The sequence below is a fragment of the Podarcis melisellensis genome (assembly GCF_964234715.1).
Source record: "Podarcis melisellensis genome assembly, chromosome: 10".
NCBI lineage: Eukaryota > Metazoa > Chordata > Lepidosauria > Squamata > Lacertidae > Podarcis > Podarcis melisellensis.
In genome coordinates, this window is record NC_138542.1 from 3,026,259 (window position 1) to 3,050,213 (window position 23,955).

Here is a 23,955-nt window from a genome sequence, read left to right on the forward strand (position 1 = left end):
TGAGTATAATGTTTCATGGCTTGATGAACAGAATCATAGAATCGTAGAATTGTAGAAAGGGACCCCAAGGGTCATCGAGTCCAACCCCCTGCAATGCAGGGATCTCAGCTGAAGCATCCATGACAGATGGCCACCCAACCTCTGCTTAAAAACCTCCAAGGAAGGAGAGCCCACCACCTCCCAAGGGTAACCGTTCCACTCCTTTCTTGTAACTAGAAGCTACAGTGGTACCTTGGTTTACTAACTTAATCTGTGCCGGAAGTCCGTTCTTAAACCAAGGACTTTCCCAATCCTTGATCATCCTGGTCACCCTCCTCTGCACATGAGTATCAACCTCTTTCTTAAATTGTGGTGCCCAGAATTGGACACAGTATTCCAGGTGTGGTCTGACCAAGGCAGAATAGAATGGGCCTGTGACATTCCTTGATCTGGACATTAGACTTCTGTGGATGCAGCCTAGAATAGATATAGTGGAAACCTGATGCGTGGGCAGTTCAATCCTGCTTGGTTTTGGTGCAAAAGAGTTCCATGCTGAAAACTCTCTTCCACATCCACAACCTGCAGGAAGCACTCACTCATAAGCCAATGACAAGGGAGATCAGTTCTGCCTCATAAGTATCTTCATCCTACCCTCACAAGCCAACTTTGACAGGTGGGTGGGATAACCTGATGTCTATCCCCTGAAGGCTGGCAGGGAGATAGAAACAAAACCATTTCTCCACTTGCTTCATGTGACTGCATCACTCAAAATTCCAAAGGGTTCACTGTAAAGATAAAAAGTTCAAATTTCTGAGACTGAATGAAGGATCATTCTCAGAACCACACAGAAAAAGAATCACCTTGTGTGTGCTGTGTGTAGGCCTGAGGCAGAGTTTCTCCTTTTATTTGCATGCAGATACCTTATCTCACATTCTTATTCCATGTCAAACCCATGAGCTGAGTAAACAGGGCAAGGCTTCATTTCTCTTTTCTGGGTGAGGGGAGAAAATGAAACCTCTCTATGTGTTTTAAGCAGACCTGTCAGTATGTTTGACTGAATTGTTTGCTCTCTAGGTCCTTTAAACTAGTTCAACAAAACTGGGGTGTGGTTTCTCAAAGATTCTTGTGCCTCCTTGTCTCTTTTAGCTCCAAGGCAAAAAGTACTCTGTCTTCAAGTACCCTGTTTTACTTCTTGGAATTTGCAGCAACAGTGGGGGGGTGGTTGTTTTTTCATTTACTCCTTGGTGGTTCCAAAGTCCGAAGCAGCAACTGGTGTGCGTGAGGATTCTTCCAGGGGTAGCTTGGCTTTGTGCAGTGATGTCAAGCTTCAGCAAGCCTTTCTGCATCGACTTTTTCCATTCAAGGAATGCTCACCTATGTGCTTGGACACATGCACAGATCATGTAAAATGCTGGTTGGCGGGGGCAGCCCATCTCGTCTTACCACCTCGGGTGACGGGTCTTAGTGCTGCTCCCACTGCTGCCACCCTTCTGCTAAAGCCTCACTTTCTGGGGTTGTACAGCATCTTCTGCTGGGATCCTGTGGCGTTCTTGTGAGATCTCGCTGGAAGCTGCTGTCGCCACTTCTCTGGCAGTGGTGGCAAGAGCAGATTTTCCACCTCTCAAGGTGGCTGCCTCGGCCCAGGGCAGCTGCACATGGGAGGGGGAAACTGGGAGCAGTGAGCAAGCATCATGGAAACTTGTCTGCAAATTCCTGTTCTCATTGGGGAGACACCACATAGCTTTCCAGGGTTCCCTGGAAGCACAGTTTGAAGTCACTGCTCTTGCGTAACATCCTGGAGTAACTATGACACCAAATGAGGCCAATGAGGAAGAGACCCCATTTGGTAAAGCAGAGTGGACTTTGGGCTGATGAACATGAGCAGCAAAATGACACTGAGAGTCCTTCCTGGACTGTTCTACTCCCCTCTGCAGATGGGGAGTTGCATTGGGAATACCTCCCTGTCTTAATAACACCCCTTCCTGAATGTAAAAGGCTAGTACTTTGGGGAAACACGTTAGATCCTTTATCCCTGGTAGGAGACATTTCTAAATCGAGGGGATTGGGGATAGAGGGATAGCCTTGGAAGAGAAACACCTGGGGTGAAGACAGTGGTCACCAGGGAAGTCTCTCAGCTTCACCTACATCAAAGAGCAGTGAGGAAAAGATGAGATAAAGCCACATCACAATCACAATATCTATCTATCATCTATCATCTATCTATCTATCTATCTATATCTATCATCTATCTATCTATCATCTATCTATCTATCTATCTATCTATCTATCTATCATCTATCTATCTATCTATCTATCTATCTATCTATCTATCTATCTATCATCTATCTATCATCTATCTATCATCTATCTATATCTATCTATCTATCTATCTATCTATCTATCTATCTATCTATCATCTATCTATCTATCTATCTATCTATCTATCATCATCTATCATCATCTATCTATCCATCTATCATCTATCTATCATCTATCTATCTTTCATCTATCTATCTATCTATCTATCTATCTATCTATCTATCTATCTATCTATCTATCTATCATCTATCTATCATCTATCATCTATCTATCTATCTATCTATCTATCTATCTATCTATCTATCTATCATCTTCTATCTAATCTAATCTAATCTAATCTAATATCTATCATCTATCTATCTATCTATCTATCTATCTATCTATCTATCATCTATCTATCATCTATCTATCATCTCTATCATTTATCTATCTATATCTATCTATCTATCTATCTATCTATCATCTATCTATCTATCTATCTATATCTATCTATCATCTATCTATCTATCTATCTATCTATCTATCTATCTATCTATCTATCTATCATCTATCATCTATCTATCTATCTATCTCTATCTCTATCTCTATCTCTATCTATCATCTATCTATCTATCTATCTATCTATCTATCTCTATCTATCTATCTATCTATCTATCTATCTATCTATCTATCTATCATCTATCTATCTATCTATCTATCTATCTATCTATCTATCATCTATCTATCTATCTATCTAATCTATCTATCTATCTATCTATCATCTATCTATCTATCTATCTATCATCTATCATCTATCAATCTATCTATCTATCATCTATCTATCTCTATCTCTATCTATATCTATATCTATATCTATCTATCTATCATCTATCTATCTATCTATCTATCTATCTATCTATCTATCTATCTATCTATCATCTATCTATCATCTATCTATCATCTATCTATCATCTATCTATCTATCTATCTATCTATCTATCTATCTATCTATCTATCTATCTATCATCTATCATCTCTATATCTATCTATCTATCTATCATCTATCTATCTATCTATCTATCTATCTATCTATCTATCTATCATCTCTATCCATCATCATCTATCATCTATCTATCTATCTCTACCATCGATCCCCCACAGGCCTGAATAAAAATAAGATGTGCAATGGTTTTATTTGCCATTTGAAGTGAAATAATCCAGGAAGGCCTTGCTTGTTGACTTTCTGATAGTTTAGTTCCTCTCTTAATATCTGTTCTAGGAAGTGCTGGGTCAGGCCATTGTGTGCTCAAGGGCAGCTCCCGACTGTGAGTCTACCCATACCCTTGTACGCAGAAGTCTATATCATGTTCATATCAGGGTGAGGTTTGAATGACCTTTTTGTGTGTGTTTTTGTGTGTGTCTCTTCTCAGGTAACGTTGAAATCTGGCACTAATGTATTATACTGGAGAACAACAGGAATCCTTATGAGTTCTCAGGTGGTGAAGCCTGTCCTCCTGAAAAACATCACCATTGAAGGTACAAAGCAGGAGTTGGCAACCTTTTCTCTCTGTCGGGGGCCACATGCCCCAGGAACAAACTGTCAGGGGCAGTCTGCTGATGGTGGGCAGAGCCAGAGACACAGTGTTCTGGATCTACTAATCCAGAAAAAAGGCTTTATCACACAAATATTCACCATGGCTGCCACATATTACAATTCCCAATTCTATGCAAGTCTACTCAGAAGGAAACTCCACTGGGTTTGGTGGGATTACTCTCAAACGTACAAAGGTTTAGTAAAACATGTCAAGAACCAGTGCCCTAAGACTCGGGACGCCCCTTCTTGTTCATTCAGCAGAGTAGCAGAACTTTGGCAACACTTGAATTCCAAAAAGACACAGAGAGCAGGAAATGTCTTTAGTAGAGATTTACTATGGCATAAAGTTGGTTGCTAGCTCCCTAGCAAGGCAAAACTTAGCTCATTTAGAGCAAATCCAGTTTCCAGCAGTAAAAAACAAACCAAACTAAACAAATATAAATGCAAAAACAGAATAGCAGTAGGAGAAAAAGAGAGAAAGAGAAGAACAGAGTCCCCTGGGCAGACAGTGTGTCTCTGGAGCGAAAGGCCTTGAAGTTTAGAGATAGCCCAGCAGGAAAAGAACACCTGTGCTTTCTCTGCCTTTGAGAAGATCTGAGAAACTTTTAAACATTAGAATGTCCCAGAATGTTTCTGGGGGCCTATGTACTTCACAAAACCTATTCCCTGACAAAACATCCATACAATATGCTGCTCTGAAAAGCAAGCGAACAGTACAGTAATCCCTTTCTGACATAAGTGTCACCCACCCCAGCAGAAGCTTATAGATTTCTTCTTAGACAACCGGGGAGGGGGGATTTGAGCAGCGTACACACTAATCTATTTGCAGCACAAAAACTGTATTTTCTCCCAGTCTTGAATGATTCATGTTCATGCTCAATGTGCTGCTTTAAATCTAGATTGATTCTAGATCCTTCTAGATCCACCAGGGTGGGTGTGGTTACTTCACCAGCGTGTGAACTCCCTGCCCCTCCCAGTGCATTATCTACATTTCTCCCATGCCCCAGTCGCTGAAGAAGGAAGTAGCTGTTGCTCTCTTGCCATTCGTCCGCCCCAAGCAAACTAATCTTAACTAACAAGCACCGCCACCACCACTAAGTGGCAGGGCAAACCATCAATGAGAAAGTGAGGTTTTCAATTTAAAGGGAAAAACTAAAGGAAGTACATGCTGCATACTTTGTGTATCGCTTTCCTTTCCACAACAAGCTTCTTTAGGTTGGGAGAACATAATACAGCAAATTTGTCTTGTTTTGTGTTATTCCTCTTTCTCACCGCAATCTGTACTGGACTTTAGTTTAGAAAATATGCCTTTGGAATGCCTCAGTTACAGGACGACTGCTGACCTCTGTTGGGGATAACTAGATTTGCAGTGATACCAATATACCAATATACCTGTATACCTAGAAGATTTGCTTTAGGATTTACAGGAGCATGGGAGTACTCCTGGAAGTGAAAATATCACTTTGCGATATTGTCATCAGAAGCAACTCATAAATGGAACAAAATAAATGAAAATGAAATTCATATGCCACACCTTTCTCGGTTTCCATGCGGGCACACATTCCTTGTCTTGTGGCAAGTGGCTTTGGAACAGAGAGATTCCACTATAGTTTGGGATATATTTAGGAACATGCATCCTAGAGCAACACATTCCAGAGGTGTGATAAAGTCAATCATTGACAATTAGGGGTGAATGAATAAGTTTTTTTAAAACAGACTTCATATTACTTTTGCATGTCTTCTTTCTGCAAATAGTACACATATTGAAACATTTTTATTTAACATTTTTATTTCAAAATATGTATTTTGTGATATATTTTATCTGAAAACATGCATTTTTAGATGCATTTTGTTGTGTTTTTTTGAGCCAAGTAGTGTATCACAAAATTTTAAAGAAGTGTGAAGATAAGAATGCAGGGTTTGGATCCTTCTTTCCTTAAGTCATGCTGAGCCTAATGAATTGGGTCTAATGCTGTTCTTTGGGGGAAGCCTTTGCTTCTATACTTGCTGAATTGCATTTGCTTTATAGGAGTGGCCTATACATCTGAATGCTTTCCCTGCAAACCTGGCACATTCAGCAACACCCCAGGCTCTTCCACTTGCCAGCTCTGTCCTAGGAATACTTACTCGGAAAAGGGTGCCAAGGAATGCACCAAGTGCCAGGAAGAAACACATTATGCAGGTATCGTGGAGAGATCTGAAAGGCTGGGTCCAGTTCAAATTAACCATAAACTGTCATGTCAGAATAGGATTTTGTAGCCATGTGTACAATTCTGATTTGTGGTTATTTTTGTCCCCTCCAGCCCCAAAATGTTGTATGAGAATGTCCTGTGATATGTCCTGAGGAGGTTGTGGAAAGGGCTGCTTCATAGATGAAGTGGTGTCGAGAGATTCTAAAGAGAATTTGCCCTTAAATCTAAGATAGCAAAGACATGTTGAGGACTGCAAATAGTTTTCCTAGAGAGGGTCTCCTTGAAAAGGATTTGATGATTGGTTCAAAAATGCTGGACTCTGCTGTCCCCTCCAAATGGCGTGGCACCTCTCTGTGCATGCAGTTTGGTCTGGGGAATCCAGATCTCTCTTGTCTCTCAATAGAATATACAATGGGGAGGGCTGTGGGTCAGTGGCAGAGCATCTGGCTTGCATTCAGAAAATCCCAGGCTCATGTGAACAGGATCTCAGGGTCCCAGTAGACCACAAGCGTAACATGAGTCAACAGTGTGCTGCAGCAGCAGCAGCAGCAAACGAATGAACAAACCCAAATGCTGTTCTAAGGTGCATCAACAGAAGTAGAAATCAAGGGAAGTAACAGTTTTGCTTTATTCTGCTTTGGTCAGACCACAACTGGAGTCATAGAATCATAGAAGTGTAGACTTGGAAGGGACCCCGAGGGTCATCTAGTCCAAGCCATTGCAATGCAGGAATCTCAGCTGAAGCATCCATGACAGACACCATCCAACCTCTGCGTGAAAACCTCCAAGGAGGGAGAGTCCACAGCCCCCCCCCCAAGGGAGACTGTTCCACTGTTAGCAACCCTTACTGTCAGAAGCCCTGTGTCCAGTTCTGGGGACCACAGTTTAAGAAGGATATCAACAAGCTGTAACATGTTCAGAGGAGGGCAACCGAGATGATCAAGGGACTGGTTGAGGCAATTTTGTATGTTTAGCATGGTAAAGAGGAGATTGAGAAGAGATATGAACTCAAACCAACGGCTTCAAGTTGCAAGAAAGGAGATTCCAATTCAACATCTGGAAGAACTTTCTGACAGCAAGAGCTGTTCAACAGTGGAACAGTCTCCCTCGGGGGGCTGTGGACTCTCCTTCCTTGGAGGTATCTATGCAGAGGTTGGGTGTCCCTCTGTCATGGATGCTTCGGCTGATATTCCTGCATTGCAGGGGGTTGGACTAGATGACCCTTGGGTCCCTTCTACAATTCTATGATTCTGTGCAAAGTATATTTTGGGTTCTGTGTTTATAAGTATCTGTTCTGCTTTCAGAGGAAGGATCAAGCCAATGCATTGAACGTCCTCCTTGCTCAAAGAAAGACTTTTTCCAAATCCACACACCATGTGACCGAGATGGAAAAGTGAGTAGCAGACCCTCCCAAAGCATTTCCACGGGAGTCTTCCATGGTGTGGACTGAAGTGTTGGTGGTTTGCACCCAAGACAGGGCGGCCAAGATGGTACCCTCCAGGTGTTGTTGGACTGCAACTCCCCCCATTGCAGGCCAATGGCCAGGCTGACTGGAGCTGAGAGGAGGTGGAACTGGCTCCCTTGACCTAAGTTTGATCCTTGGCTTAAGGAAACTTGAGATATTGATCCTTGGCTTAAGGAAACTTGAGATATTAATTGTAGTCTATTTGTTGGCCAGCTGCTCATAAGATAAGCATTTGCAATGTTCTTGGCAAGACTGTGGGAGTTTTTGTAAGTTAATCATCTATTTAAGTTCATAGAATTTATGAAACATGTTTTAGGTCATATGATATTGTGCTCTGTGACCTCTGCAACAACCTTGTGAATTAAGAGCATTTACTATTGAACCTTGAGGTAACCCGCTGTAATTGCAGATCACTGTGTAATTGAGCTGTGAAATCCAAATCCCTCCCCAAGGCTCTCCTATTTTGATTAGACTCACAGTCCTTCTGCTTTCTCTTCCTGACCTTTTCACTCAAGCAAGAGGGAAATTATCCCTCTGAAATATAGAATGACTACATAGAAGAAAGCTTTCTACTCTTATGTCAGAGAAAGGGACTCATGTAGATACGAATGTTAGAAGAATAATTGGTTATTGTGCACAAGCTCTTTTGACACATAGCTGTTTAAGTGCCTAGATTCTCTATATGGTTCTGTCCCTTCACTCCATTTTTACAAGGCTCCTTGCAAATGCTTTTCTTCCTTGCTGTGTTCACATTTATTACATTTGCCCAGGTGTGTGATCTCACTTGAGCTACTGAAATAAATGGAAAACATTCAGTGGATTTCAGATTGGACTATGTAAGATCACAGGAAATTCTGTTGAAAAGGCTACCCACAAATAATGGTTGAATAAGTGACAGGACTGGGTAGTAATTTGCAGAGGCCTTAAGAATATGCAAAAAATGATACTGGATCCTGTCCCACGACTAGGCAGCGTGAGAGGGCCGCCCTCACAAGGCAGAACGGGTTATCATTAAAGGGCAGCAAAATGCTCCATCCACCCAGCCATCCATCCATGTTATCTTTCCACCATGTAAAATGCAAGCACTTGCAATACATTTGTAATTTGTTATTATCCTGCTGTCTCTCCCTATTCAGTCATTTCTCCCTTGCATGGGGCTTCTTCACACATTACACTGAACAAGCTGTCTCTACACACAGTTACAGATAGGTAGCCGTGTTGGTCTGCCATAGTCAAAACAAAAAAAAATCCTTCCAGTAGCACCTTAAAGACCAACTAAGTTAGTTCTTGGTATGAGCTTTCGTGTGCATGCACACTTCTTCAGATACACTGAAGTGTATCTGAAGTGTATCTGAAGAAGTGTGCATGCACACAAAAGCTCATACCAAGAACTAACTTAGTTGGTCTTTAAGGTGCTACTGGAAGGAATATTTTTTGTTCTGTCTCTACACACATACAAGTATTTGTGTGAAAGCATGTCCACTTGTTGATTTGTATGGCCCAGCTGTTGTGTGTACAGAAGATTCCACCTAAACATTAGGAAGAACTTCCTGACAGTAAGAGCTGTTTGACAGTGGAATTTGCTGCCAAGGAGTGTGGTGGAGTCTCCTTCTTTGGAGGTCTTTAAGCAGAGGCTTGACAACCATATGTCAGGAGTGCTCTGATGGTGTTTCCTGCTTGGCAGGGGGTTGGACTCGATGGCCCTTGTGGTCTCTTCCAACTCTATGATTCTATGACTGTATACCTGTTGAACATAATGTGTGAACACATTTATGATTAACAGTCACATAAAGGGGGAAGCTGTTCATGCATTGCTGGTGTGTGTGCAGAAGGGAAGGCTACTGAACATGTGTTGTATCATCATCATCATCATCATCATCTTATTAATATACTGCTGACTCACTAAACGGACTTTTAAGCAGTTTGCAGGTATAAAACCAATTACAAAATACTGTTGGCATCCCTCTGTCTTGAGAGACAATGGAGTATGCCTTTGGAGGTGAAGTCAAACTGCTGTGTTAGCAGCACTGAAGTGACCTCTCTGGGGCATAAGCCGGGGCAGCTTGTCTGGAGGTCCTGGGCTGCCCAGATGACAAGACCAAAGGACAGCAGAGCAAGGCGTTTGGCACCAGCTTGGCTGCAGGAGTTGCAGGGAAAAGGCGTTCAAGGCGCCATCCAATCATCTTAAGGACTCCAGATTGCTGTAAGGTTTACTCCTTAGCCTTTTCCCCTCCTGAAGATGTCTCACAAAGCAGTGGGGGTTTATAATCAGCATTTCCTCCTCCTAGATGGGCCACCTTTGCAGGTGGATGAGCCCCCCCCCCACACCTCACTTCCGTCTACAGCACGTGCAGAAACCACCTTCCTGACTATTGGACCCACTCTTGGTCTGGCTGCTCAATCCGCCAGAGCAATTACAAAATATGAGCATGCATAAATAAAACAATCCGATCCAAACATTAAAACAAACATGCACAGTTGAACTGTGCAATGGAACAAGCCCATTAAAACAGTTAATTATGATGTGTAAGCTCTCTCTGCGATCTGAAACCCTGGTTTCATAGGGCTCCAGTTCACAGGGAGAGTCTGTGGGTGTTCTGCAGGAATGCCGCCAATAGGAGGATGACAGAGTAGGCCTGGGAGGGGATGGATGGGGAAAAGGTCAACAAGAAGGGACCACTTTGCAAAGTTGATACAGTAATTGTGTGACTGTCTGATGGGAACTTCTCTCTTGTCTAAGGGTTCATTGGTTTGCTGGCATTTGTTTTCTGCAGGGCAGACTTTGGTCACATTCCTCCCTCCCCTCTCTGTTTTCCTAAGAATTGTTCAGTCCTGTGAATAGCTGAGTAAAATATTCCTTATCTTAACTCCACATATTTTCTCTCTTTCTTTCAGACTCAGCTCATGTACAAATGGGTAGAGCCTAAGGTCTGTAGGGAAGATCTTTCCGAAGCAGTGAAGCTGCCTCCTTCTGGAGAGAGGAAGGAGTGCCCCCCTTGCAACCCTGGTTTCTACAACAACCGCTCCTCTTTCTGCACTCCTTGCCCCCTGGGCATGTTTTCTGATGGAACTCGGGGTATGAGAACCTGAGCCCATTGAAAAGACCAGGTTGTATCCCACCCTGTTGCTCAACTGATGGTACATTTTTGCTGGTGGAATGGAGAGATCATTCCCTCTCCCACTTGCAGCCCACGCTCCCCACCAATAAATCTGCTCAAAATGGTTCCCCAACCCTTTGGAACAGATATTTTTCTCAAGTGGGGGGAGAAGTGGAGGGGGAAATGCCAGAAAACTGTTTCTCTCCTTGTTCTGCTGACGGAAGCCTTGCTGTCAGCTTAGCAGGCCTGTTGGGCACAGCCCACTGTTGTGGCACTTGCTGGCCTGCCTGGCTTGGGAGAGAGAATTATTTTTATCCCACCTTTTGAAGATGATATAGAGGCACCATTGTCCTTGGCTTATGCACTCATTGCATGGTCATTTATGCTTCACAGGATCTTGCGGGATATTATCTCATTCTTTAAGTCTGTAAGATCCATTTCACCAGACGCCACGAAAAAAAGGCTCAAACACCAAGGGCCGTGTTACCTCTTTCAGCTTTATTACAAAAAACTAAACTCTGCCTTCTGCCTTGGCTGACTTCCTCCAACACCAGGCAACTTGTCCACACACAGCCTCCTTTCTTTCTTTTTATTGTAGAACGGCTTTTGTGGGTGTGTTCACTTTTTACATACTGCAAGTCATAGGCTACCCATTATTTATTTATTTTTGTTTCTTGCCTAATACAGTACAACTCTTTTTAAAGCTACCATACACGGGATAATTTATTTATTTCAGAATATTGTCCTATGTCCAAAGATCTCAGGGCAGCTTGCAGTGCTTAAAGCAACAATTGTGCATCAAATTAAATAAGCAGAGAGCAAGCAAAAACGTAAATTTAAAACAAACCTGACAATGGATTTGTGCCCCATAAACATATTGTGGCTCGAGAACGTCAACAGGGTGCTGTACAGGCTGGTGCTTGGGGCACCAGTATCCTGTGACACCATTCACTGTGTCACTCAATGCAAAAGAGTGTGTCGCTCTGCCCCAGCTGTAATAGCATGCTTCTTCAATGCCCTCCCAGCACCACTTTGTCCTCCCCAATGGATCTGCTTGGTTTTAACTTTCCTCCAGTCATGATGCCTTCTCAGTTAGGATGCCTCCTCCCCATATCAACATTTCTTATGTGGAGGAAGCCATCATCCTGAGGCGTACTCTGCCCTGATCCCCACAGTCCAGCACGGAGAACCACCCAAGAATGGCTAGTTCTACCTGATTCGTAACACGTCTAATAGAATGTTTCATTCTGAAACCGGCTGATTTTCTGCATGTAGGCTCATCCTGTCCCATTTCTCCTTGTAGATTGCGAGGCCTGCCCTGCTGGTACAGAACCTGCTCTGGGCCTGGAATACAAATGGTGGAACGTGCTCCCTTTCAACATGAGGACTTCTTGTTTCAATGTTGGAAATTCAAAATGTGATGGGATGAATGGTGAGCGTGTCTGCCTTCATCACAAGCTTATTGTTCCTTTGGATGTTCTTAAGAGCTGATGTGAGGGTTAAGGGAATGCCTGTGGCATTTCTAAAAACAGATAGTCATACTGACCAACCTTTAAAAGGCTGTGGTAAAAGTTGTTGAGGTGAGATATGTTGGGCTCTTTGGAAAATCTCTGGATAAGAGCTAAATATCATTATTGTTGGTTTTCCCCCATGCTCATCAGCAGCATTTGTAAATTAGTACTTTTATTTGTTGGTTCAGTTTATCTTTGTCACTGAAGGAGGGTCCACCAGCTCCAGTCGGAACTATGGAAAAGAGGTATACATTCAGAAAATAATGCATGGTACCAACCAGGCAGGGTTGCATCAGTCAGACTGCAAGTGTGTTTGTGGACTCCATAAAAACTTTGTCTCCACAGAAAGGTAGCATATCAAGGGACAGCATTCCAGTATAGCCTCTTCCCTGACTTGCTAGTTTTCTCCATAAATAGAGTTTTTTTAAATGGGGCAGGGGCACTGAAACACTGCAGGAGAGTCCAAGGAGGATTTTGCTTATATTGGCTCTGAGAAAGATCAACAACAGGCAAGATTACTTGTTTCTTTCAAATATTGTAACTAAGGTTTTCTTGAAGAAATGTGGGTTTATCCAATAAAATTACAGAAATGAACGTTTGCCCACTGGTTAGATGGTTTGTTTGAAATTATGGATACCTGAGTTATTTTCCTACTGTGCCACAGATTTCTTTTCTTTGATTTTAAACACGTACCTTAGGCTGGAATAAAACAATCAGTAGATTCCCGTAGACTTGAGCCAGCTTTGTTGCATCTAATTGCACTGAATTGGCCTAAATATATTTCATCTGTGTTTAACCAGTTGATGCATCTGGATATTCCCCCTCCCCGCTGTGATTTTTGTATACTTTTTAATAAACCAACGTGCAAGATTATATTTACGTGGGGTTTTTTCTTGTTCAGGCTGGGAAGTAGCTGGTGACCACATCCGAAGTGGGGCAGGAGGGACGGATAACGATTATCTCATTGTGAATCTTCATGTACCAGGATTTAAGTAAGGAATCATTAAATTTCTATGCTATTCCTCACCTTTCCCCTCTCTTACGTTATATTCTATCACAAATGATTTGTGCTTAGACAACATGAGGAAGAAAGTTATAAATGGGATTTGAGGTCCTAAACGCCACGTGGAGCAGATCTTCAAAGACAAACACAGTTTCTGCTGGAGACATGTGTCGATGGGGCAGGGTGGACACACAATTGATCAGTTCATTAGTGTGCACCCATTTACTTGAATGTGAGACCTCTGAGGGCATCCAGGGAACATGATCCAATGAATCATCTTCTAACACGTTGCTTTCATTGACATTTTAAGTCGGGGAGCATTTAAGGCCACTCTTTAAGCAGAGGCTTGACAACCATATGTCAGGAGTGCTCTGATGGTGTTTCCTGCTTGGCAGGGGGTTGGACTCGATGGCCCTTGTGGTCTCTTCCAACTCTATGATTCTATGATTCAACTTTGTACCACATCCACATGGGTATCTGCAGGGAAGACATGGGAGCATACCCCTCCCTCCACCTGCACTTGGATGATCTGTAGTCCCCACATCCCCAACTTTCATTTTTAGAATGAAAGTCTGTTTCCAGCATTTACAGAACCTGCAAAGTGAGGCAAAATGGACAGGAGCTATTCTTCAGCACTTTTGTGTGAGAAACTGGCTTGTGCCTTCATTTGGGTGTTTCACTCTGGCAGGGACCTTTGGAAGGACCTTGTAATTGTGCCATTTCTTCTGTGTTGAACAGGCCTCCGACTTCAATAGCAGGGGCGACGGGGTCAGAACTTGGACGGATTGCGTTCGTGTTTGAAACTGTCTGTTCGGCAGATTGTGTGCTGTATTTCATGGTGGTAAGCAAGAACGTGCTCAACATTTTGACTTGCCTTTATTTATTTAGATTTGCTGAATAGATTTATATCCACCTTTTTTACGAGGTGGGTCACGATAACATATAAATTATTATTTTTTAATTTTGTAATGAGATATTCACATTGTTGTACACTTTATCTCTATCCTGTTCAAACATTAAATTATGATAACATATAAAGTAAGCAAATTCATCACAACATATGAAACTAGAAAACACCATAAACAGCCCTGAGCCCAGTAATTCCAGAGGTTTTTGTTCCTGGGCATATACCAAGGATGGGAAATCTCTTTCCTGTTTTTCCCACACCATTTCCAAGGGCTAATGACTTATAGGGCAGTTTAATCAAGCACAATGGTGTCATGTTACCAGGATTCTAGATTGCTACTAGTAGGTATGTGGAATAATGTAGGAAAAGAAGATGAAGAGAACTGAGTGAAAAGTTCCTGACAAGAGAAAATCTGGTATAAGATCTCTTCCTTGTGGCCAAAGCAGTAGCACAAACACCTACAATGATGAAAGTTGGCATGTCTGCTTTAGTGAATAGCCCAAGTTCTGCTAATTGACACTGTATGTTTACTTTATGTCCTTTGCTTCTAGGACATCAATAAAAAGAACACAAATGTAGTGGAATCATGGAGTGGAACTAAGGAGAAACAGTCGTATGCTCACATCATCTCCAAAAACGCTTCTTTTACATTCACATGGGCTTTCCAGAGAACAAATCAAGGCCAAGATGTAAGTAGCACAGGTATCTTAGTGGACATGAACATATTTCATTAGGTTTCAGAAAACACTAATGCTGTGGAACAAAACTTTTTTTAGGCAGTTTTGGGAGGCTTGCCACATTCTAAGCCACCAGGGGAAGTTTGGGTGCAATGGGTATTGTGCCCCAACTTTGGGCTCCAGTCCTACACTCTGCCAACCCGCATGTCCCTGTTATCCACAGATCCATTTCTACAGGTCAAGACTCTACAGAAGTATCTGAAGTCAGGGAGGTGAAGATTTCTAGATGATCTTGAGCAAATCATTCTCTGCCATCCTAACCTATCTCTCAGGGTTGTTGTGAGCATGAATTGGGTGTCGAAAGAGAAGGAAGGAGAATGTATGGACTCCTTGGAGGAAGGGCTGAATATAAATGGAATTAAGAAATAAAATAAAAGCCTCCTGTCCCTCTTTGACTTCAAAGATCAGCAAATTGTGCTGGGCTGCCAGTTTAAATGAGATTGCAGAAGGAGATCAGCAGCAGCAGCGGCAGGGAGGTCAGCTCATCATCCAGCTGAGAAATGCACTTCCTAACCTATTAGTGATCCCTGAAAATGATTTACTGATTTATGGGGAAGCCCAAAGGTACCCTGTACTGCTCAGGGGGCTTACAACAGTGTGGTAGGCCATGCTCCAGGTCAACACCCCTGGATTAACTCAACTTGCCAGGAGCTCCTTGAGTTACCTTGCTTTCCATTGCTGTCTTGCTATTAAAGGTTCATATGTTTTGCAAGGTTAGCATCAGCAGTGAGAGAATAAAGGCGGTGTATTTGAGGAAATGGTAGTGTGTCCCCTCAGTATGAGTTATTTTTGCCCATTGCTCTTTCCAGACCAGGAAGCTCATCAATGATGTGGCAAAGATCTACTCAATTACTGTGACCAATGCAGTCGATGGTGTTGCCTCATCGTGCCGTGCCTGTGCCATTGGTTCTGAACAGTCTGGCTCCTCCTGCATTCCCTGCCCTGCTGGTCACTACATAGACAAGGAAACCAACCAATGCAAGGAGTGTCCTCCTCAAACCTACCTGTCAATTCATCAAATGTACAGCCAAGAACCATGTATCCCTTGTGGGCCTGGCAGCCAAAGCACCAAGGTAGACAGGTGCCATCAGTAGTTTTGATGTTTAAAAACAGACAAAGATAACCCGAATCAAGTCAATGGTCCATCTTGTTCAGTACTTTTTAAAGCAGTGGTCAACAAGCTCACAAGTGGAGCAAAAGTGAGATAGTTAACTCAGGTGGCGTGTTCCATCATCTGGTGATCAGAGTTCTCTGGCTCTGAATTTGGAGTTTGCATTTAGCTCTCAAGGGAATGGCTATTGAAAGGTCTACACTCTAAGCCATCTAAGTCTTACATGAAATTTGTCATTGTTTAACTTCATTGTACTTTTACAGTAGGGAAGATATTTGAGCAGTCCCCTCCCCCACGGGATTCAATGTTCCCCAAATGCTCAAGTTTGTTGAGCACAATTTCAGGAAACTCCAGAATTTTAAAGGTAACATTGCCCCTCATAGCAAATATAGTGGACCTGCCTCCTGGGCGCTTTTGATTGATGACATCCTAATGACCATTTGTGTGGGTTTGCTTCTTCTGGTGCAGAGTTTACAATTTGATTATCTGAAACTTGCCTTCACTTTCATTTTGCTTTCCTTTCTTAAGGACCATTCCGCCTGCTTCAGTGACTGCTTGTTCTCATATGTCAAGAACAACCAGAGCCGGACTTACGACTTCAGCAACCTGAGCAAAGGAGGCTCATTAATGAACGGACCAAGCTTTACGGCGAAAGGAACAAAATTCTTCCACTTCTTCAACATCAGCCTGTGTGGAAACCAAGTAAGCACCTGCCTTTCTAAGGCTAGCGCTCCATCCCACATGTGAAAAGAGGAGGCCATCAGACCAGGGCACATGTGCCAGTGCCAGTCCCTTTCCTGGAAAAAATGAGGTGCCAGTACTCATGCCTTGAAAAATTGGGAAATGCCACTCCCACCCCTCCTGGGGTCTTTTGCACCCCTTCTCTCCTGAATTTGCGATGAATTTTTAATAATGCATTTATATTTATGTATTTATTTAAAACACTCTTTTGAAATAATAATAAATTAATATATTCATGAACAAAGTTCCTACATAATATGTACATCTTGCTAAACTAGTAGAATAATATATTTATATGTATTTAAAAATACTTTACTGAAACTGATACAACAACAACAACAACCCATTTCATTTGGGAGATTCTTTTTCTAATTCACGCACCTTGAGAAAGAGTAAATTGAGAGAAGTCTGCTGCTCACTCTCACGGTGGAGATCACACTACTGACCCCCCCCCAATGACGCTGTTTCTGTCTAAAAACAAGGAACCCCCCTTCCCCCCCCAATTCCAGCGATTTGTGGGGCAGGAACTGGGGGTGGAAGGAGAGGAAGAGTCCAGGTAGTCAAGAGGAAGAAGGAGAGGAGGTGGGGGAAGAGCAGAGAGGTGGAAGAGGTGGTCCCAGAGAGATTCTGGCTGTTAGACTCTCCTCTGTCTCCAAGGACTAGGGGGGCTTAAAGCAACAGGAGCAGTTGGAGATGCCGGGCAGGAGAAGCCTCTGGTTGCTTATGGGCCACCTCAGATGAGGGGGTTTAACTGAGCTGGAAGGGATATGGTGATGGCGCTGATACTTCTATCCAGGTCAGAGCACAAGTCTGTAGAAGAAGATGCCCAGATAGCTGTTTAGCAGGAGTAGTGTGTATATTTGAGAATTTTGGGAGAACAGGTGAAGTCTCTGTGGACTGAAGGTGGGCAAATGTTGTCTCCATTTTTAAAAAGGGGAAGAAAGAAGACTCAGGTAACTATCAACCAGTGAGCTTGATGATACCAGAAAAGGTCCTATAACATTTAATTCAACAATCGGCCTGTGAGCACTTAGAAAAGGATGCTATGATTACTAAGATGCAGTATGGGTTTCTCAAAAATAAGGCATGCCATGCCAAAAATAAGGCATGCGAAAATCTGTCTTCTTTTTTTTGATCCACCACAAACTTGGTGGATCAGGGAAATGCTGTGGATGTAGTGCATCTTGATTTCGGTAAGGCTTTTGACAAAGCCCCCTATGATAGTCTCGTGAGGAAGCTGGTAAAGTGTGGGTTGAATGAGGTAACTGTTAGGTGGATTTGCAGCTGATTGACTGACCAAACCCACAAAGTACTCATTAGGTTCCTGGTCATGCTGGGAGAAAATGACAGGTGGGGAGCTTGAAGGTTCTGTCCTGGGCCTGTTGTTGTTCAACGTCTTTACAAATGACTTGGATGAAGGCATTGAGGGGATGCTCATCATATTACTTGAAAGTGCAGCAGGAGCAGATGGGAGGGCTTTCCTCGTGAGGAAGCCGGGGCAAGCATTGCACAGTGTATGGGGGAGGGGAAGGGTACACACTGGGTAGCTAATATGGATATACTCTTGTTGCCCACACCATATGCCCAAAGGTTGCTCATAGTTACTTAATTTAGGGCTGAGGCAAAACTGCTCATTTCTTTGCAAAGATTGCCAGCAGCGTTAAAGGTGCCGTTTCCCACTCCTTGAGAAAGTAACATTTGCGTTGCCTGAGTTACTCTCCCTCTTGGTGGTATGCTTTGCTATGTAGCATGGGCATGGTTATGGATTTGTTGGGATCACCCATGCAATTGGCCTTGGAGGCATCTCTTCCACTCTTAGATGTCCCCATTTGCCTTCAATGGCATCATCACATAACCAGATCTGGTTGGCTGTGGACCGCCTTCATGTCCTCCCATTCAGGATGTGATCCCATAAGAGCAGGCATGTAGACAATGACAAAAAGGCAACCAAAACTGAGGGAGGGAGCAGGAACCAAAGAATCAGATAGGAATTAAAAGATTAATGTCTGCACAAAATGTTTTGGGAGGAATTAATCCCCCCCCCCCAAAATATTTGCATCCTGAAACTTTAACCTGGAGAATATTCTGTGCTACCCTATTTAAGCTGCATTACTTTTTGTTGCTGCTACTGTGAAGTGCTGGGTGTCTGCAAATTGTATGAAGTTTCGTTATATTTGAATAATATGAATAAATATTTCCACATCGATTTATTGGGAAAACTAAAGAGGTCTATAATTAGGGTGCAATTACACAGTCTGACACTACATGGTGAAATATGCCAGCCATTTTGCTGATGCCATCCATGAAAGGTACCCCTTCTGTTCACCAAATTCTCACTTTAAAGTTTTAGTGAGCTGGTGTATCATTATCTAGAGGCCAAACTGCATTTAGCTAGCAATTCACAATGCCCTGCAAGTCAGCAACATTGTTCATTGATGGATATCTTAAAAAAGAAGCAACAACTATTTCTCAAGATCAGTTCTAATTATATATGTTCTAAAGGGGGTAAGTGCTTGATGATCTTTAAAGGAATTGCCTGGGTTCTTCCATGATGGTGCAGCTCAAGTTTTGTGATTGTCTTTATAATTTGGTGGCAAATTGGTTTTCAGCTGCAGCAAGAAGTGCCTGACCTCTGATTTGCAAGAAGGTAGGAAATCCAGCATGAAAACAAGAAAATGATCTCCCTGTTCATTTAATGTCTACAGGGAGAAATGACAGCAATTTGTGCAGACAATATCACAGATATCAAGCTAAAGGATATGGTTGCTGACTCAGAAGATTATTCCGACATTGTACGGGCCTTTGTCTGCCAGTCTACCATCATCCCACCTGACAGCAAGGGATTCCGAACTGCTTTGGCACTTCACTCCAGCAGCCTTGCAGACGTGTTTCTTGGTAAGCGCTTTAATCTTCTGCTTGTTCTGATCAAGGCTGAACAGATCTAAAGCCACAGGAGGAGAGGAGGAGGAGGAGGAGGTTACATGGCCTAATCCAGCAACTACACCCAGCCTGCAAAGTTGCCACTTGGGGATTGGCTGGGATCTGCTTATGTGTCTCCCCCAAGGATGGTGCCTGTATAACACGTGGGACACACTGGGGGACCCCACCCCACTCTCTGCCAAGCGGCTGCACCAGGCTGGTGTTTCCTTTGGGAAATCAAGGCACAGCGGAGACGAGGGTCATTAAGAAATATGCTTCATTCACACCTACTTACGCTGGGTCTTGGGTGGAGGGGTGGGTGGTTTCCAAGGCACCTCTGTGCCTCTGTCCCAGCCTGCCTTCAGCCACCCTGCTTCCTCCTCCTCGTTCCCAGAATGCCTTGCCAAAAAGCTGTGTAAAAGGAGACCCTCTTTTCCTGCAGTGACATCGCACCCCATGTTACCATGGCAACCTCCCTCTGTGCCTGGCAGTGCCTTCTGCCTGGGTGATGATTTCTGCTGAGGGGCTCATGGCTGCCCATGGCTGCTGAGGAGGAAGCCCATGCCTGCTCTTGCCAGCCTTTCCCTCCACAGCCCTTGGGAACCGATGAATTTTTCTCAAATGCTGGCACTTCACTGTATGTACAGTGGTACCTCGGGCTAAGTACTTAATTCGTTCCAGAGGTCCGTTCTTAACCTGAAACTGTTCTTAACCTGAAGCACCACTTTAGCTAATGGGGCCTCCTGCTGCCGCCGTGCCGCCACAGCACGATTTCTGTTCTCAGAAAAGCAAAGTTCTTAACCCGAGGTAATATTTCTGGGTCAGCGGAGTCTGTAACCTGAAGCTTTTGTAACCTGAGGTAAAAAGGTAAAGGTAAAGGTACCCCTGCCCGTACGGGCCAGTCTTGACAGACTCTGGGGTTGTGCGCCCATCTCACTTAAGAGGCCAGGGGCCAGCGCTGTCCGGAGACACTTCCGGGTCACGTGGCCAGCGTGACATCGCTGCTCTGGCGAGCCAGAGCCACACACAGAAACGCCGTTTACCTTCCTGCTGGTAAGCGGTCCCTATTTATCTACTTGCACCCGGAGGTGCTTTCGAACTGCTAGGTTGGCAGGCGCTGGGACCGAGCAGCGGGAGCGCACCCCGCAGCAGGGATTCGAACCGCCGACCTTTCGATCGGCAAGTCCTAGGCACTGAGGCTTTAACCCACAGCGCCACATGCGTCCCTTTTAACCTGAGGTACCACTGTATATATAAATGTATATAAAATATGAGAGAACTTTCTTTCTCAATGTCAACATTTATTCCTTCAGGATATTGAGATGATTTATTTTTATTTTTATTTGCAGGAGCCACCATTGAAACAACTCTGGGAAATATTAATGCTAAGCCAGAAATATTTGAGCATTCTGAAAAGACAATACCTGATGTGTATTTCTATTACAAGTAAGTAGAAACATCAGCCCTACAGATGCATTAAGCTTTACTCTTTGCTGGAATGTAAAAATTCAGAGGAAACCCACACAATTATAAGAGGCCAACGCTATAGAACCAGGGGACACCAACAATTTATTATATCCACTCCGGCTGTTACTACATTTTACTCAACAAGTCTCTCTCTCTCTCTTAGCTGCAGACAAGCCACAGTCACCAGGAGAAGGGAAGCTTCTGCTTTAGATTAACCACAGTTTAGTTTTATGTCTGCACTCCAAACTGTGGTTAATCTTACCGGGGGCGGGGGGAAAGGGGAGCTAGTTTCACAAACTATTGCTTGAAGTTGGCTTATCACTAACCATGGTGAACTTAGCTGTGGTTAACAAACTGTTATTTGCTGGGTTCAGATGACACAACAAGCTGTGCTTAGTCTAGACCATAAGCAAAAACTACTGAACTCCTCATAGATACAGGGTATCTAGGCTCGTTCATTAAATGCTAACATATGCACTGGCGGAGGAGAGCGCACTGCCCCAGCACCACCAGGGAGGGGCGAACCATCACGGCCACCCCCTCAGACATGCTCTGCGTACCCTCCACCGCGCTGGGTGCCACGTCACCATGGGCGGCACACCACGCATAGGAGGTGCTCTTGGGAAGCAGAAGCTGAAAATAACAAACAAATTGTTTTCATTTCTGTTTAGGTCTTCAAGAGTTACAGCCACTTGTGAAAATGGACGTGCTTCTGTCGTGATACTGAGATGTAACCCAACAAAATCTGACCAAGGAGAAATTTCAGTTCCTAGGTATTTGTTAGTGATGACACCAGGGGTGGGAGAGCTCTTGACAATGGGGGCTTGTACCCTTCTCTGGCCATTCCTCTTCCAAACTGGCCCTCCAGCACAACTAGTTGCAAACTGTAATGGAATGGCAAAACTCTTTCTTGTCACAGATCTGGGGTCAGACCACAGGAAATGCAGAGAACAGGACCTTGCTGTGTTACAAGATGATCTAAGGGCCACCAAGGCAGCAAAAACCACCTGCAAAAAGTTAGGACTTGCCCCCTTAGTCCTGAGCACCATCAGCCAAGGCTTGTTGCAATGGCCACAGGGGGAATGGCAGGCTCACAGGACTAAATGAATTATGTGTCCTGTGTTTTGTGAAGAGTTTCACACACGTGCACCATTGCTTATTTCAGTTAGAGTTGCTCCTGTAACCACAACATTAGGTGGGGACTTGCAATTCTTAGACACAGATCAAAGCCGGCAGAATTTTCATATCTGCAGTCCATCAATTCAGACATTGGACAATTCACCCATTCAGCTTCAGGCTGAGTATTCTGTAGGTGAGTGATGAACTCTAAAGAGCCGTATATGCAAGTATAAATAGCCCTGTCATTTATGACAGATTTAGCCTCAAAATGGTGTCCTATCATTCTGCTTCCTTGTGCAGGGATCTGCATGTGGTCAGAGCTGTATCACCTAGCAGTGGCATGACAACAGATATTTTGTTTTGGACTCCCAGAACACAGGGCCCCTCCAGGCATCCCTTTTAATGTGCATTCATCATGATTTGTGCTCATGATGGTATCCACAATCCCTGCTTCAGTGCTATTTGCCCCTGCAGAAGTTTTAGGGTTGGACATGTTGCCTTGTTTTCAGTCAGTGCATGCTTCCTGCTGAAATGCTGTAACTTTCTATATCACAAATGTTCCACATTTTTGGGTCCCATTTCATAAAATCATAGAACTGCAGAGTAAGAAGGGAGCAGAAGGGTCATCTATTCCAGCCCCCCGCAATGCATGAATCTTGCATCCAACATGGGGCTTGAACCCACAGACCTGAGATTAAGAGTCTCATGTTTAGCCCTTTTGTGACAGTCCCACTCTAGATGGCCAGAATGCTGTAGCATTGAAGAAGCATCACAGAACAAGTAGTAAAGCTGAATGGTGTGTGGGTGCTCCAATATAGATTCACCACTATTGCACTGTTGTTGCATTTCTGGAAATTGTTATGTGACGATGAACTCAACTAACCCCCCCAAGCTTTCTTCATTTCCGTTTATAACACGAGCGTTTCTCTTCTTCTAGTTCTTGCCCTGCAGGTACCTGTGACGGGTGTACATTCCACTTCTTGTGGGAAAGTGCAGAAGCCTGCCCCTTGTGCACAGAGCAGGACTATCATGAGATTGAAGGGGCTTGTAAAAAGGGGCATCAGGTAATAAACAGGTTGCACATCAAGGCAGAGGACTGAAAAGGCTGGAGTTTCCAACTGCAATCCCAAGGGGGGGGGGAGGGCATTAGAAATACTCCACCTGCAAACTTCTATGGAGGGCATGACATGATTTTAGAACAGGATTCTCCTCCTCAGGAATCAGCTGAAACAAAAGGCACTTTATGAAACACTATTAATCTTAGGCCTTATGCAAAACACGGCATGAGTACCAAAGGAGGAGGGCAAGGCAAGAAGTGGTCTGTAGGCCATCAGCTGACCTCTGGTCAACTTACATAGAGTCAGTGCTTTTTTCCTGGGGGTACTCAAGGATATGCAGTACAGGTACCTCCCCTCCTCCAAATGTTAAAAGGGTGGCACTTTCTGTTTCTTTTATATATAAAAAGCACTGCATAGATTTTAAAGCCTTTGGGGATAGAGATAAATGCTATAAGATGCCATGAACCACAGGAAAGGGTTAGGGTATTAGCTACTTGGAATATGGCTTCATGGGACAGAAAAGGGATAATGTACCATTAAATAATATGCATATAAATATATTCCTATTGCCTGCTGGTTGCTGGAATTCTTGCTGAGAATACTCATCTGAGCCGACCTCCCTAGCAAGGTGCTTCTTAAATTTCAGTAAGGTACTTCTTATATACTGTTCAGGAACACTTAAGAGTTGAATGAGTATGCAACCATCCTTTGCAAATTTAATGGAAATCAGGGGATGCTAGTTAATTTTTAAAAAAT

At 43.5% G+C, this 23,955-nt stretch overlaps 1 protein-coding gene across 1 annotated transcript in view; it reads left to right on the top strand.

Moving 5' to 3' along the window:
- Positions 1 to 23,955, top strand: part of ELAPOR2 (endosome-lysosome associated apoptosis and autophagy regulator family member 2) — a 91,427-nt gene that overhangs the window by 57,178 nt on the left and 10,294 nt on the right. The window contains exons 6-19 of the mRNA XM_081927652.1: positions 3,708 to 3,813; positions 5,901 to 6,053; positions 7,368 to 7,456; positions 10,424 to 10,604; positions 11,930 to 12,058; positions 13,039 to 13,129; positions 13,879 to 13,981; positions 14,599 to 14,736; positions 15,594 to 15,857; positions 16,424 to 16,597; positions 19,342 to 19,531; positions 20,905 to 21,001; positions 21,694 to 21,795; positions 23,079 to 23,205. Coding sequence (XP_081783778.1) covers positions 3,708 to 3,813; positions 5,901 to 6,053; positions 7,368 to 7,456; positions 10,424 to 10,604; positions 11,930 to 12,058; positions 13,039 to 13,129; positions 13,879 to 13,981; positions 14,599 to 14,736; positions 15,594 to 15,857; positions 16,424 to 16,597; positions 19,342 to 19,531; positions 20,905 to 21,001; positions 21,694 to 21,795; positions 23,079 to 23,205 — 1,944 coding nt within the window. The remainder of the gene's footprint in view (positions 1 to 3,707; positions 3,814 to 5,900; positions 6,054 to 7,367; positions 7,457 to 10,423; positions 10,605 to 11,929; positions 12,059 to 13,038; positions 13,130 to 13,878; positions 13,982 to 14,598; positions 14,737 to 15,593; positions 15,858 to 16,423; positions 16,598 to 19,341; positions 19,532 to 20,904; positions 21,002 to 21,693; positions 21,796 to 23,078; positions 23,206 to 23,955) is intronic.